General features: G+C 39.3%; 1 protein-coding gene across 5 annotated transcripts in view; it reads right to left on the reverse strand.

The window, feature by feature from the left end:
• The window catches only part of rptor (regulatory associated protein of MTOR, complex 1), a 219,273-nt gene that overhangs the window by 148,389 nt on the left and 54,396 nt on the right, over nucleotides 1-16,488 (reverse strand). For all 5 annotated transcript variants that reach the window (XM_072462410.1, XM_072462409.1, XM_072462407.1 and 2 more), the window contains exons 5-6: nucleotides 3,933-4,091; nucleotides 106-252 (exon numbers count right to left, since the gene is read on the reverse strand). In XM_072462410.1, coding sequence (XP_072318511.1) covers nucleotides 106-252; nucleotides 3,933-4,091 — 306 coding nt within the window. The remainder of the gene's footprint in view (nucleotides 1-105; nucleotides 253-3,932; nucleotides 4,092-16,488) is intronic.

Genomic DNA, 16,488 nt, shown 5'->3' on the forward strand with positions numbered 1-16,488 from the left:
AATGACCAAACCTGTGATCTGACTCAGCTCCTGTTTTAGTCCCATTTTCTAATAATATCCTCCTACTAAGTGTGAGTAGTGTGGTCCCATATGGAGTCTACCCACCTCCAGCTCCTGTTCTCTCTGGAGGGCAAACTGCTTGAAGGACTTGACGATGATGCCCGCGTTGGAGCAGTCGTAAACAAAGATGGAGGGGCTGCCCATCCACGTCTGCAGGTCGTAGATGGACAGAGGGATGTACTGGGTGTAGTTCTGGAAAATAAAAACAAGAGGAGAAGGATTTGATGAGTATTGAAGTTGTGCTTGTTCAGTTTATTCATTGCAGCACTGTGGAGACTTTGGGTAAAATGTGTGATACAAATTGGACTGAATTGGAGTGACAATTGTACATGGACATTATCAATCCTGCCATATTGAAATGCAAAATTTGACACACAACTGGTATGCACCACAAGAGAAGAAGAATTCCTTCACACTTCCACACAACCCACATTAAAGCGTTGACTAAAATGCAACAAAACCCTGAACTAAACCAGAAAAGGTTAATTGTCATTGTCATTAGTTACAAAAATAGTAACTTGTTTCGGCGTTAAGGTGCAACATAAAATTATAGAACAATAATTATAGCAAAGTCTATGAAATAAAATCAGCACTAAACAGGGACTAGAAGAGAAAAAAAAGCTGGTCTAAACGACAAGCATTCACATTTATCTGCTCTTTTATAGCCTTTTTTATCTAGTTTTTATAACAAAACAATGTACTCCGTATACATTTTTTTCTGTATATCTCGTACTACTACATTGAGCAAAACATTGACTATCAAGTCAATTTTGACCATATAGTTACATGTACTTGTGATTTTGCCATGCACTGTACAAGCTTGGCATGTTGTCACGATAGCTCACTTTGATAGATTTTTCTTTCATTATTAATAAGTTATCCATTTCATGAGCTTTGAAGAGACAGGGGGGGAAAATCAGTGGTCACAAAACGTACCTGACAATAGAGACATATACTCTGAAGAGAGGTGAGCTAGCAAAGTCTTATATCTGATATTTAATAGAAATCTAGTCCTACTCGAGCCATACAACAAATCCCCCCTGATCCCCAAATTCAGAGCTTCACTTTATGGGATGAGAACTACGTATCCTGAATATAATGTAGAGTGAGAAAAGATGGGACAAGGCCCAGGGGTGCAATGAGGACGTGAAGGTATCGGGGTGGGGCAGACAGCTGCTGTGGATCATTGTGAGTGGGTGCTTAATTTCGGGACAGAGCGATGAACAGTTTGAGGTTTATGTCTGTTTTACAAGACAGTGAAAGTGTACAAGGCAGTTTGGGTTGAGTTTGGGCCTGAGGAAGAAGTGTTGTAAGAGATCTATCGACTATTAGAAAAAAGTGCCAAAGAAAGCAAGGTATGAAGGGGAATGGCATTTGCTGTATGGCCTTTCAATAATGTCCTATTCACTATAACATCATATAGACAAACTAGAATGCTTGTTTGAGCCCTTATGCTGAATCAAAATGTTGAAATGTATTTCAAGTTAGGGACAGACTAACAAAGAAATGGCTTCCAAAACATTAACTGCTTAGAAATGAGACATTGATATGAGACAGCGAAATGCCATTAAGGCTTTTTGACTAACGTTGGCAATGAATGAATGGATAACAAAAATAACAAAAAATATAGCCGCAAGCGGCAATGATCGGCCCTCGCCACGCCGCCGCCACACCGCCGCCACGCCGCAAGAGGAGGGGGCGCTAGCGCGCCCCAATTGTCCTTTTATTACACCTACTGCTGAATCTGTGACGCTGTCACATCTTCTCCCCTTTGTTTTACCATCAAAAAGCTATTTTATTTTGAATTCTTGGCAAAATGTGCGGCTTTGCCGCACAGACACCGTGACTCTTTGAATGAAAATGTGGATAACTTTTGATGGTCCACCCCTGAAGATGAGTCTCACCAAATTTCAGGTTAATAGGGCTGACGCCCTGGGAGGAGTTTGTGAAAGTCTAAAGTGTAAACATGTTCTGGCGATTTCCCCATTGGAATAACATGAAAGGTTTCGGTCATCGTTACGGCAACGCCATAACAATTATGACATGGGTCTCATTGACTTTTTTGATGGGGATGCTAAAATTGAGTTGTGTGTCAAATTTCATATAATTTCGCAAAACTAAACATTTAACCTCCATATAAAATCTGTAGGGGGCGCTGTGGCGCCAAATGAATTTATTTCACTTCAAGTAGGTTTAGGGCAAAGAGTTTAACAACTGATTCTAATTTGACGCAATTCGGACTTTATCTGCGCAAACGGCAGAAATTTTAAATATGGGAGATTTCTGAAATTCTAGCTACAGTTTGCGGCTTCGCCGCACAGAGACCGTGAGAGGTATCAATGTAATTTGGATAACTTTTGATGTCCCACTCCTCAGTAGCATTTTCACCAAATTTCAGCTTTTTAGGGCCAACGCCCTGGGAGGAGTTCGTAAAAGTACGACGTTTGGAAAAACTCCGAAGTCATGTTTAGCCATTTTTGAAGCAATATGGCCGACATTTGGTTGGGCGGACGGCGTTGCCGTAATAATATTTTTTACTTCTCTTGTCACCATCTACCTCGGCGCCAAATTTCATGATTCTACGATCAGATTTTTTTTGGGTCATTTCCCATCTCTCAATGCATTTTTGGTACATTTGGGGGCGCTGACGCGCCAATTTTTTTTATTTTAGAAAAGGGAAATAGCCAGAATGTAGAGAGGCACGATTTTTAGAGGTGTGCTAATTTTTGTGACTTTTCGTCAATGTTCACTGGGTGAAAAATAGGGGGGTTGGTCCCGAGAAGAAGAAGAAGAAGAAGAAAGAAAGAAAGAAAGAAAGAATAATATTCCGATGCGAAAATAATGTTTCCCATTTTTCAAATATCATGAACTATACATTTTCGGAAAGCGCTTGCGCTTTCCTACCTCATGGTGTGGGTCCCTGGTCACTGACGGGTACTTTCGTTAATTTTGACTTTGTGTTTTTGGCCCTCTATACAGTAATAATGTTCAATTTTTGCATTACATGCTTATATGCACGGAACATGCAAGAGATGGGGAACGTATTCGTGAGCTACTTAGCGCAAATGAGTGCTTTATATGGGGGTGCTTTTTATATCTCAATGTAAAGTGCTCGTTTAGTGCGCACTTTTGCACGGGCTTCGCCCGTTTACAACGGTAATGTTCCATTTTCCTACTACTAATTAGTATGCACGGGGCGTGCATGAGTGAAGGAGTGCGTTAGTGAGTGTTTGGAAGTGGGCGAGCGCTTCGCGCTCGATTTCGTGCGCACTACGTGCGCACTTTCGCAGCCGTGCTTCGCACGGCCTTACGAGATTAATAGGCCTCTCGCCAGCTTGTGGCGCTCGGGCCTAAATACTGGGTACTCATACTTCTCAGGTTATAATTGTGATTGAGTTGTGATTGAAATGTGTTTGACACTCTCCTAAAATATTTTCAAACACTAAACAGTAAGATAATTCTTGAAAGTTCACTGTGTAACTTTTCTGAGGAGAAGTGAGGAGAAGAGAAGAGCCCGCCCCTCGCTTGTCTCCGTGGAGATGTTATTGTTTTGACATCAATGTTCCACACTGGGGCAATAAACTCAAACATTCTCACTGTTAGCAGGCTCACCTCTTCACGGATCTGACCTGTAAGGGCCACAGAAGTAGTTAAATTTAATGCCATACGGTGGAACATTTAAGGAAGAGCAATAACATCTCCCTGCCGATAAGCAAATGAAGAACCCTGCCTCAGAAAACTTACAGTACATTTTTAACCGCGTCTAATTGTAAAAGTATATTGTTTTAGCATTTAAAAGTCACATGGAAAGTAAGTAAAGAAAAGTTCAGACTTCTCTTAATCGTCCATTTGAATCTACAGCCAGTATTTACCTTGTTAAAAACCCAGATCTCTCCATTGACCGTGGGCCGAGGGACTCCATGGCCGTTGTAGTGGAACAGGACTCGCTCTTCTTTGGCGTTTCTCCTCAAAGACGTGCACAGCTTCTTCACCTCATCCACAGTCGGGTCCAGACTCTGCTTGTACCGCGCCTGAAGAAAAATGCAAGCAACAAAAAAAAACATTTAACATTTATGTTGCTGTAACCCACCAGAAGTCTGATCCTAGCGAGCGGGACAAGTAACACAACATCTCCAATGAATAATAATGCCCTGTCCATGTACTTCATCCAACAAAAGTCTTTATTCATATGAGGTTACCACAGTGAACTGATAGCACAAAAAGATGAGAAAAGGTTTATAGAGGATGTCGTTCTTGTTGCAAACAGCGATGTGTACTGTGACTGGTGGACACAATGAGGTAGAAGTTCTCGTCAAGATATATAGCGTACATGAACCAGCTACCATCCACATTACTGGATGATTAAACATACAAAAAAAATACAGTTAAGTTAAGGTGAAATGATTGCCATCCCTGGATGGTTAGTTTCAGTATTTACAATGTCTTAATCATTTATAATAAATAATTTTACATCTGAGAATATCGCTTTTGCACAGAGCACATTTATCTTGTTCAATTGTTGTATTGAAATTGTGGTATTACTGTGGTTTATACGACTATGAGCATACAGTAGTAAAATGTCTATTCAATTGTTATTCTAAGCATGAAAAAAGGAAAGCATCAATGAGGCACAGAGGTATGGTAGTATTCCAGTACCTTCCAAAATCTATAATCATTGCTAATTGCAATCACTTTTACAATGTGACTACAGTGTGAATAAGCAACTCACATCATCAATGTAGTGTCTCCAAGATAGCTAAGCGCGTAAAAATTCAGGGCATGCACGGAGTGAATAACTCATGTAGGTGCTTTAAGATACATTTGTAACATATGTTGTTCACGCCTCATTTCATGCAGCGAGGCCATGGATCATTACAGATTAAGAGCTGGGATAATCGTAAATGGCAGCTGGTGTATAGCAACTGATGTCAAAATGCTTCAAAACTGAAATGTACTAAACAAACAAACAAACAAACATAATGAGATTATCAGGAGCTTAGTCATGGTTAGCATAGAACGGTGTAATTATGGGAAGAGGTTTCTAAAAATCTCAACAGTTAAATAATATATGGGTTAAGAGGTGTGTGTAGCACTTGTATTTTGTCTACTTTGAAGTACCGTACTTTTCAGACTTTAAGCCGATACTTTTTTCCCACGCTTTGAACCCTGCGGCCCATAAAATGGTGAGTCTAATTTATAGATTTTTACTGGCTAACGGCCACCGGGGGCACTCTAGCAGGAAGCACAAGCGTTTGACATGCGGTAGAAGAAGACGTCAGTGGAAGCACTGGCCAAGGGACACATCGTGTTTTCTATATTTTAAGCCTCGAAACGCTGTTTGTTTAATTACAATCAGACTCATATTCATAAGTGTCAGAATACAAAAACACATACGGCGGTCTGCAGTTTAGAACCTCCTGTGAAATGAAAGTTTCTTTGCCAGACCTGACACTGCTGGTTAAAAGACAACCTGTGCATCACTACTGTGGAACATAATTTCTGTGTGAATATCTCATGTTACAACGTAACACTCACTAAGCACAAGCTCAGGAGCAGATGAACCAGATGTGAAGACACAGGTAAATCAGCTCACACAGACTAATCAAGGACAGAGGGGGCAGTTCTCGGTTTGTTAAACTTTAAAATGATTTGTGTTTTATTGAAATCCAACTCATATTCACTGATAAATTAGTCAATTCTGCACCCCCGGTTCAAAAGACAACCGGGCGCATCACTACCGTGTACTATATGTGTAAATATCTCATGTTACAACATGGGCATCGGAGCACTTGACAGGTGCAACCTGTATATGTACATTTCGTTGGCGCAGCTTTTATTCAGGAGCATTCTATAGCCCTAAAATTACGGTGGTGAATACTTGCATGCATTTACTTGTTAAAATATATTCCTCATAATTGTGTTTTGTCGAGAAACAGTTTAACATTTGAAAGCTACACTGCCTGTCCCAAAAAAAATTGTCAAATGCTCTAATATTTTGTGGACCGCCTTTGATTACAGCACACATTTGCTGTGGCATAGTTTCAATAAGCTTCAGCAATATTAAAAAATGTAAGTCCATCCAGAGTTCCATTATTTTTCAGTTGATCTTGTGTTGATGATGTGAGAGTGACCACTGCACAAAGCCTTCTCCAGCTCGTGCCACACACTCTCACTGGGGTTCACATCTATACTACCGGTACATTAGTTTCTGCTTCTCCTTAGATGTTTTCACTGACAAATGCCAATGATTTGAACCTTCTCAAACAGACTGAAATATTTTTCATGACCACCGTTTGTCTTTCCAAATGGCTGTTTCAGAAATGAGAAGCCACTCACTGCATCAGTTGGGTTTAAATATCGTGCTGCAAATGAAAGCTCATCACCCATGCAGGAGTTATCCAGCAGGAGGCTCGGACCACCTGAATTTGCTTACCAAGGGGTGACATTTTTTTGTTCAGGCAGTTGTATAAATGGTGCAGTTTTCATTTGCTATGTGTCCTATTATTGTTAAATTTTGGAAAATAGTTAGAAAAAGACGAATACCCAGCTGCAATGCTAACATTTCACAAAACATTTTCTTTATACTCAAATATTAGTTTGTCTTCCATGGCGCAGAAGTAGCCGTGCACATGGCTGTGTGCGTGAATGTGCACTAAGTACAGTGCCGGTGCCGTGTGCGTGGATGTGAGGGACAGAGAGGTGTCAGCTTGTTATGTAACGGACATGGACCGGTTCGAGCTCTGATTCATCCTCACACTCACCAAGGCCTCGAGTTGCATAAGCAGCAGGACGCTCAGCAAACAGCCTGCTCCTGCCCAGCCACCCCCAACCACCCCCAACCGCCATGTTACAACCGCCACGCTCTCTCCAACTGCCCACGCTACAACCGCCCACGCTACAACCGCCCACGCTACAACAGCCCACGCTACAACCGACATACTCCAACCGACATACTCCAACCGACATACTCCAACCGACATACTCCAACCGACATACTCCAACCGACATCTGCCAAACCCCACACCTCAACACCCGACTGACCTCACCAGTCCTCACCTTACATTTGGTATTATTTATATTTTAGGTGAGAAGTTTGAGATTTACTGACTCTGGTTTGATTCATTTTACCTCTTAATTCAAGTTTCAAATGGATTCCTTCTTCCCACGCAGACGCTAGATGCAGAAAGCATCTCAAATGACCTCTTCTCTTCCTGTTAGACCTTTTATTCCGCATCATCTGCAGGAAGGATTCAGTTTCATTCACAGAAATTAAGTCACGATTTCTTATTCACTATTCAAGCTACAAATGTCATGTTATAACCATAGTAATTTACAGAGTCCAAGTAATGACAAATACGAGTATCTCAAATGAAAGGTTTTAGAATGTATGGCAAAATCCACAAAGACAAATGTTGAGTATAACATGGTGACTTATTTTAATGTACTTTCTGTGTGTACCAAGCAAGCAAAATATGATTTGGGGAAAACATCTAATTCCGATTTTTCTGAAAAGATTTGGGATTGTGATTAGATTAAATTTGTGATTTATGCTTTAATATTAGGATTCTGAACGAAGCAAAAACTCAAATGCAAATTGACAAAAAGATTGAAACAGGCCCATGAACTGACAAACTACTGCCTGGCTAAAAGACTGATGTATTTCAGGGAATGTTTGTACATCCATAAACTACAGGCAGCAGTGTTTATGCAGAATTAGACAGGATATTTTGTTCTTTGTTGAGAAAATGATGGCACTAATCCGTTCAAAATTCAGTCAAATTGCAATTTCGATTTGATTATGATTCATCGAAACAGAACTGTCTTTAGCCTAGACTTGAGCACTGCCAGTGTAGGGGCCTGTCTCACGACCTCGGGGGGATCAATCTAGATACTAGCTGCATAGAACCGAAATGCTGTATGTTTTGTCCTAACCACGGGCACCAGCATGGGGCCGGATCCTGAGCTCCTCAAAGTGGTTCATATGGTACATATCAGAAATATATTTTGGAGCTAGGCCATGGAGTGATTTTTACTAAAGAAGAGTTGCTTTAAAGAAGCTCTTCGACAAACCTGAGCCTGAGTCGTAGTACTATTAAAGTAGGTGTTAAAATCAAAATATACCATCAATCTACTACTGTAATATAAACATGTTCATAGCCTATAATAACGGATTGGGGACGGGAGCAGTGTGTTGCACAGAGCATACACCGACCCTTTTCATTACTTGTATGTTGCCATTTGCTTATGTTGAAGTGTTTTTTTTTTTTTTAAACCAATTATCTTCTGTTAGTTACAACTGTTTCTGATACTACTGTATTGTTGCTGTGTTTTCTATGCGCCCAAGCACCACAAGCCAAAGACAAATTTTCCTCTATTGTTTAAATATATTGACTATCTTGAATGTGCATATTTTAAGTAGGACCTCGTATCTGGACCCAAATATCTGATCAGTAAAAAAAAAGTGTGAAACTTACTATCATATAATCAATAGAGAAAACAGTCTCCCACATTTGGGAGTATGACATCTTTACATTCTTGAATCAAACCACCAACAGAGTTACTTCAATAAAGAATAGTGAGGAGGATACATGGTAATAGTATTATAGTATATTGTGCAGCCTGGCGATCCATCGTATGACTTTTATTTCGCAAAAGACAGGTTCAAGACACCTTCCCTTTACCACAATGTGTCATGCTGCTGTGTCTTCATTATCGCCATATAATAGTCACATTGTCACTTAGAGAATAAAATGATTGCCTGTTCATTGCCTGTCACATTAAACATGATGGAGAAGCATAATCAACAGCGATATTTTGCAACGTTTGTCCCAGATATGGACGGGTCTGAATTAGAGTATGAGATCAGCACTACGGGACGGCCTGATCAAATTTAGAAATAAACAGATAGGAGTGGTGTCGGCTGCATTGGGAGGCCTGGCACTCGCTGAGATGATATCAGGAGCAGTGTGGATGGCCTAACGCTGTTATGTGCGGTGAAATCAGAGCTGTTTGATGTGTAGGAGTCTTTAGGGGGATGTTTCTGATAGAGGCACAGGCTGAAGAGCAGACAGGTGTGACGAGCTGTTTACCTGCTTGTAGCCGATACATCACATAAATCCTACCCGTGTTTTGGCAAATCTGTTTATTTACATTCAGGGCCGAAGGCTACATTAAATAAGATAAGATAATCCTTTATTGTCCCACATGGGGAAATTTCATTGGTGCAACGCAGGTAGATACAGAGGCAGATACAGAAGAAAAGAACAGATCACATCGCATATAGGAAGTCTGAAAAACACTTTCAGAAGATCTCCTATAAACAAAAACTCCCATAGACAAATAAATAAATACATAAGTACCATTGCATGTGATCATGACAGTAATTGCACATGAATATGTGTCAAGACAGCACATAGATTGCACATGAATTTCACAGTAATTGCACATGAATCACAACAGTAATTGCACATATGACGGAATTGCACATGGTTAGGTCAGTATTGCGAGTGTTCAGGACTAACAGTTTTTGTTATAAAGTCTGACAGCAGCAGAAGGAAAGACCTACGAAACCTCTCCCTCCCACAGCGAGGGTGGATCAGTCTCTCACTGAAGCTGCTCTCCAGAGCGGACAGAGTGTCCTGCAGGGGGTGACACTCATGGTCCAGCATAGATGTGAATCTAGCCAGGACCCTCCTGTCCCCCACCTCCTGCACCGAGTCCAGAGCACAGCCCAGGACGGAGCTGGACTTCTTGATGACTCTGTCCAGCTTCCTCCTCTCCCTCTCTGTGATGCTGCTGCTCCAGCAGGCCACACCGTACAGGAGGGCCGATGCCACCACAGAGTCGTAGAAGGTCTTCAGGAGTGGCCCTGTCACTCCAAAAGACCTGAGTCTCCTCAGGAGGTAGAGCAGACTCTGGCTCTTCCTGTACAGTGCGTCCGTGTTATGAGTCCAGTCCAGTTTGTGGTTCAGATGAACACCCAGGTACTTGTATGAGTCCACTCTCTCAATGTCCCGTCCCTGGATGTTCACTGGTGAGGGGGCAGTGGGGTGGCGTCTGCGGAAATCCACCACCATCTCCTTGGTCTTCCCCGCGTTGAAATACAAGAGGCTCGGTCAAATTAGGGCAGTTTCATATATATGAAGCAGGGTTCTGACAAATCAGTATCGTCAGCTTTGGAAAATAAAATGCCATACAATATTCATTGTAGGGCTGCTCCATTATGGCAAGTCACAGGTTGTTTTTTCAAAGAATTAGTTCTAAAAAGTAAGAATGTCAAGAGTATGTAAAAAATGATTACTTTTATACGGTTAAAAGTAGAGCTGGGTTTTGATTCAAATTTCAAGAATCGATTCGATTCCGATTTTTACGTTTCAAAATCGATTTTTTCCGATTTTCTCAGATTCCATCCGATTTGATCCGATTTCGATCTGATTTCCGATTCAATCCGATTTCGATTCGATCCGATTTCGATTCGATCCGGGGGTTAATGTTATTAAAAATGAAAAATGTATTTGAACCGTTTCCTTCACTTCATGACTGTGTAGAGAAGCAACATATTAAAACTAGTATTATATCAATATTAAACAGCAAATCTTACAAGTATTGGTAGTTACTGATGGCTGGAAGACTGATGAAAAGGTTAAGGGTCAATCTACCTTCAATAAAGATAATCCAGGAGTCCTGAATTATCTTTCTTGAAGGTAGATTGAAGTTCACTGAGGGAAATGTAGAAAAGAATTTTAATTTAAAAAAATATATATATATTTTTTTTAAACTTAAAAAAAAAAAAAAAAACGATCTTTGGACGTACGAATCGATAATTGGTCATTAATATGCGAATCGATTAAAAATCAGAAAATCGATTATTTCAACCCAGCTCTAGTTAAAAGTATTGATCTAATGTATTTTAATAGCAGGTTTTGTTACATCTCTGTCTGAAAGCCAAAGGCTAGAAAAGTTTCTTTACTCCAGGTCTTGAGTGGTAGAATTAACACACTCATTCAGAGTTTTTAAAATGAACTGAAATGTTACTCAATTCACACATTAACAAGTGTTTGTTACAGGATTGTTTGTACAGGAGTTTTGGAAATATTTTTAATTGGTTTTGATTGCCGTGGATCAAATTAATTCAGGGGTCTCTATTTACTTTCAGAATAACCAAAGGCAACACAAACAACCTTTCAAGTGTACGCTTTGCCCTTAGCGTTGCCACCTCAAAGAGATAGAATTTTTTTTTATCCAAACATGGTATTATAATAAAGTCTACACTTTGTTTTTACAAACCCTGTGAGTTATCCTAAGAACTGTCAATAAAATTGATTGGCATAAAGTAAAAATACAGCCTTTACAGTCTTTAATGAGGACCGTTGAATATTGTTCTCCTTTTCATGTGCAATACTGTGACACAATGCCAATCATTCCTGGTGTCATATTCTGTCTATATAACAGCTGTATATAAGAGTGTTATCATTATTAAGAGTTTTTTTCCTAAGTAATCCTTTTTTATTATTATACTTCTGTTCCTAATCTGTGTTGCAACACTGCAATTTCCCCATTGTGGGACATATAAAGGTTCTCTTATCTTTAGACCGTGTAATCCTTAGTGATAAGTATAAACCTGCTCGACCAACTCAGAAACATGCTGGCAAAATTCTAGCATCAGAAAATATGAGCCAGGAATCACAGGCAAACATTGTTCGTTTTCTAATATGAAATTTTCAAATGTGGAGACTAAGCAGTCTTTTCTCTGGCCTGCCTCTTGTTTAGCACCGGCTCAGAGTCGCATAAACCACCTGAGTCACATCCATCAAGGCCACAGGAACCAAACTCTAGTTAAAAGGTATGTTCTGTGCCATTTATCACAGTGTCACTTCCACTGCACCGCCAACCTTTTCAAACCACACTTAGCATTTAAGATGCAATTAAAATGCCTCAAGATGCTTAAACAGCCTTTCCAACTGACACCTACTTTGCACAAAAACCAAAATAAGTAGTGATAGATATTAGCGACTAATGTCATATTCATATGCATACTTCATACAAAATCACTTGAGAAGAACCGTTTATGACGCTTAACGTTATTATGATTAACACAAGTAACACAGTAATGAAAAAGGCAGCTTCATAAATGGATGGCTTTTATCTCGCCAACTTTGAAAATTGATTGTATGAACTAAAAGAAAAACTCAAATATCAAAGGGTATGTTTAGTTAGACGACAGACGGCAGTCCAGGAGTACATCTAGCCTTTATCTTCTACCATGTGAGCAGATGCAACACGTGAACAACACAACAGTCATGCAGTCCAATCCACGCCTTTTAACCAAAACCGGCAGCAGGCAAAATCAATACCACAGCACATGAGTAACCAAACAATACAGACATTAAAGGTGAGATTCACAAGTGGTCAAATTAACTATTTGTGGGTACAAAGGATGAAGGTGTGCAAAAAAACACAGTTACAAAACAACACAAACGCTAAGCATCAGACAGATAATCATCCTCAAGTTAAATGGGTTTTACAACTTAGATTTGTTGGTTTACCGTTAAAGATTAGTCCATTTCAATTTAAGTTTGCTTTCCAGGAAACTGGGCAATAGAAGACAGATCTGAATTGTCCTATTCCAGTTCTAATCAGAATCACAAAGCAAGGCACAAATACTGCATGACTTTAGAACAACACTGTCTGAAAATAAGTGAATGTCAACTTAAAAAAGATAAAATCTGAAATAAAATCACTGGTAGGCCATGACGACTTAACAAAATATAAAACTAAAAGATTGTCAGATATTCTATATTTTTCTTCCTGTCAATTTGAAAGCCCATGGAAGTATGATACGACCGGGGGGAAGATGAATCAAAGCTGGCCGTGTACTGGTGCCACCACACTTTCCATAGTTCCGTAGTAATTATCACTTAGTTTGGTGGAAATTAACCTGTGGTAAATATTCATCATAGTCAAGAGGCAAGTCAAGTCAGTCAAGAGCCAATTTGCGATGAAAAATTGAAAAATAAAAGAGAAAATTACAGGAAGTAGAGCTGATTTCTAAAATAGAATCGATCCCAAACATGCAGGAACAATTTACACGCAACGGACATTTCACAAAATAAAGGTTGTTGGATTTATTAAAGATGTTATCTATATTAATGTATTATGTGCTATACTTTTGCTGTGTAACCTTTTGTCCTCTTCAACCTTGCCCTGGAGACAGGCGTGCTGCTGTCTACCAGGGGGGGGAGGGGGCAAAAAGGGAATACCTTATATGTGTGAGTGTCTGTAAGTTTCAACATGACATAAGATCTTGCTGAAGAGGAGAGGAACAGGTATTTTTCCTCTCCAATTAAGACAAGGGGCCAGAGATGGAGATGGGCAGAAATGTCTCTGCTGAAAGTCTGTTATCTTCAGTGTTTTGTCTGAACTGCTATTTTACCCCACCCCCTTAGATCAGTTTCACACCATATGTGTTGATGACGGTCTTAATAAAAAGGGTGAAATGGACAGGGGGCGTCAGAGGGTGGGTCAGATGAGACGGCAAAGGACTCGTTTGTGACTGGCGCTCTTTCCCCTGATCCATTCTCTCACCAGGATAATTGAACTTATTACTGTTTTGTTGTTTCTTCTTCTCTCTCTGTGCATTAATGATTGGGTTTGTGCAGATTTAGCCCCATCAAAGGTGTTATCAGTTATTATTATTTGTCAAGTCATAGCTATAGTGTAATTTATATGGATTTTGAAAAAAGTCTAGTTGCTAGGTAACAGTAGTGGAATCACCTCTACTTATGTTGTATAATTGTATAATTGCACAGGAAGTGTAATTATAAACTTCACCAAAGTTGTCAAACTGGTGAAAAATATAAATATTTAGTAACTCATGTTCACAACGTTTAAGTGTGTGTCATATGCAAGTTCACAAATGTTTAATTTTGTTATGATTGTGTGAACACAGTTCTTTCTTTATTTGTCTACAGACACCAATACATGCAAACATCCACAAATATTATCACCTTTACACAAAATCTATTCCACTGCCTGTGAAAGCCCCCCAAACAATGAGAGAGGGGCCATTATACAAGAGTATGACGTCAATGCTGACATATCTGAGTCAGAGCCTCTCAGGTCAGAGGAACGATTGCCACCAGCGATAATGACGACAGGATCCAATACCCTTTTCTGATCCATGTTATTGCACGCTGACGTACACTAACGAACATCCGGACCATTGGTCAATCTGTTGTTTAAAAAAAAAAGTATTCTCCAAAGAGTAAAGCTAGTCAGTCACAAAGTGAATTGAAATCTAGGCATTTCCTATTGATTTCCACAAGAGTCTGACGAAACGTCTGAGGAATAAAGTCTGGCGGTAATGCAACACTCGGATGCCAACCGCCATAAAACAACAACAACAACAACAACAAGAGTCTGATGCTAAACTAGGAGGTAAAATAATTGTTATGGGTTTGGAAAGGCCTTGAATGAACTCCAGTAATTAGATCATCATAAATTAATAATGGTTTTGTTGGAACGGCGCAAAACCCAGTATTCATCATTCAAAAAGAAAGACAAGGACATTCTCATTAGCGCAGGTTTTCAAAACAAATCAAAGTACCTTCAGATTCATTTTCTTTTCTTTTTTTTGAGTGCACTGTGGTTCATCTGAAATTACTTGTCTGCTTACATTTCGGTGTTTGTCCTCATGGGTGAAAAGAGCAAACCTGTGCGCAGTCATTTGCATACTGTGGTAGTTTTCATTAATATTGGCTTTGGACAGGCAACCAAAGAAATTGTTGCAACAAAAAGGTAGAAAAGACTGAAATATAAACCAATACAAGAATCTCATGCATTTCATAACATGATTGTGGAGGTACAAACTAAAGGGCTGATTTTATTGTTACATTATAACATCATTTTTTTGTCATTGGGATTTGCCAATCCGACCATTCAAACTGTGATTCTCCCAGCCCTTGTAACTTACTCAATTAGTTTTGAATTATAACTGCTCTTTTATACAAGTTTCTAACTTTAACCTACTCCTTTTGAGCACTCCAGCTATGCACATTAAACTGTAATGCACTTAAAGGTAATGTAAGTAATAAGAGGCTCAAATAAAAAATAAATGAAAAAGAAATATGCTAAATTTGAATATTGAGTATATTATTTAGAGTAAAATTATGCCCCAAAATCAGCTGATTAAAAATAAAATAAGTGATGTTAACAAACATTCAAATGAAATGTATTCTTATGATGATCTGCACACAGACATGTCACATTTGTCTGATAATTAAACCTCAACTAATACATGAAATAAATAAAGATATAACACATTTATTGTGATTTACATAACATTATCTGACTAAGAAATAAAGATATTCCGTAAAAATCTATAAATTAGACGCACCATTGTAATGACCACAGGGTTCAAAGCGTGGGGGAAAAGTAGCACTTTTTGGCTTAAAGTCCGAAAAGTACGGTAAATATCGCCCGCATCTACTTTGAGTGTTTTTCTCTTAAAAAACAGCCTGTCAAAAGCAATAATGTGTTGAAGAAACTATGCAACAGACGTCCAAAATCTGTCACCTCGACTTTTCTCACCCGTTGCACATGGCCCATAAGTCTGGTTTGTTATGATAAACACAAGATTATTTTTCCCGCTACGTTCATCAGTGTTCACACATACAAGATATATCTGCTAAGTACAACAGCAGTTCATCAGTAGGGGGCGCACAAGCTGCTACTTCCCCGAGGACAGACTCCCCGCGGAGAACAGAGTCCAGACTGAGTCAGATCCCAGCCAGACCCAAAAACGCCACGTCACCCTGCATCCTGCCACCACACCTGCCACTTCACTGCCCAAATCTGCACCTTTAAACCAGTGTCTGCTTAGTATATATGACATTTGTAAAGGTTTCAAATCACAAAGGTTACAGTTTTTTATTACCAAGAGAGAACTGTCTCTGTGGGGTCTTTGAGTTTTTCTTAAATTTGTCGACCGGTCAAACTATTATTTTCATTGTATTGCATATTTACTGTAAATACATTGTCAACCAAATCCAAATTTACATTTCCCAGATAGAGAATATATATATATATATATATATATATATATATATATATATATATATATATATATATATATATATATATATAAGTGTTGCAGCCCCATTATGTGGAGAACATATTTTCTTTAAAACAGGTTCTAAAATGCATGGATATTTTGTATAAATTAAGCAGGGTTGGACCTGATTATTAAATAGACGTGTGTCCTTGTGACCATGGGCAAGACACTTCACAAGCACAAAACAAAGCACAAAACAAGCACAAGTAAAATATGTTATATGTCACTTCCTCCATCTTGCCTCACGTGTTGAAGTTGAAGAGTGTGTTTGTGAATGCCATTGTGCATCTTCCCCAAAGTCGCTCAGCACTTGCAAG

This window comes from Eucyclogobius newberryi, unplaced genomic scaffold (assembly GCF_026437365.1).
Source record: "Eucyclogobius newberryi isolate DKJ021-1_F unplaced genomic scaffold, fEucNew1.0.hap1 SCAF_4, whole genome shotgun sequence".
Taxonomy (NCBI): Eukaryota; Metazoa; Chordata; class Actinopteri; order Gobiiformes; family Gobiidae; genus Eucyclogobius; species Eucyclogobius newberryi.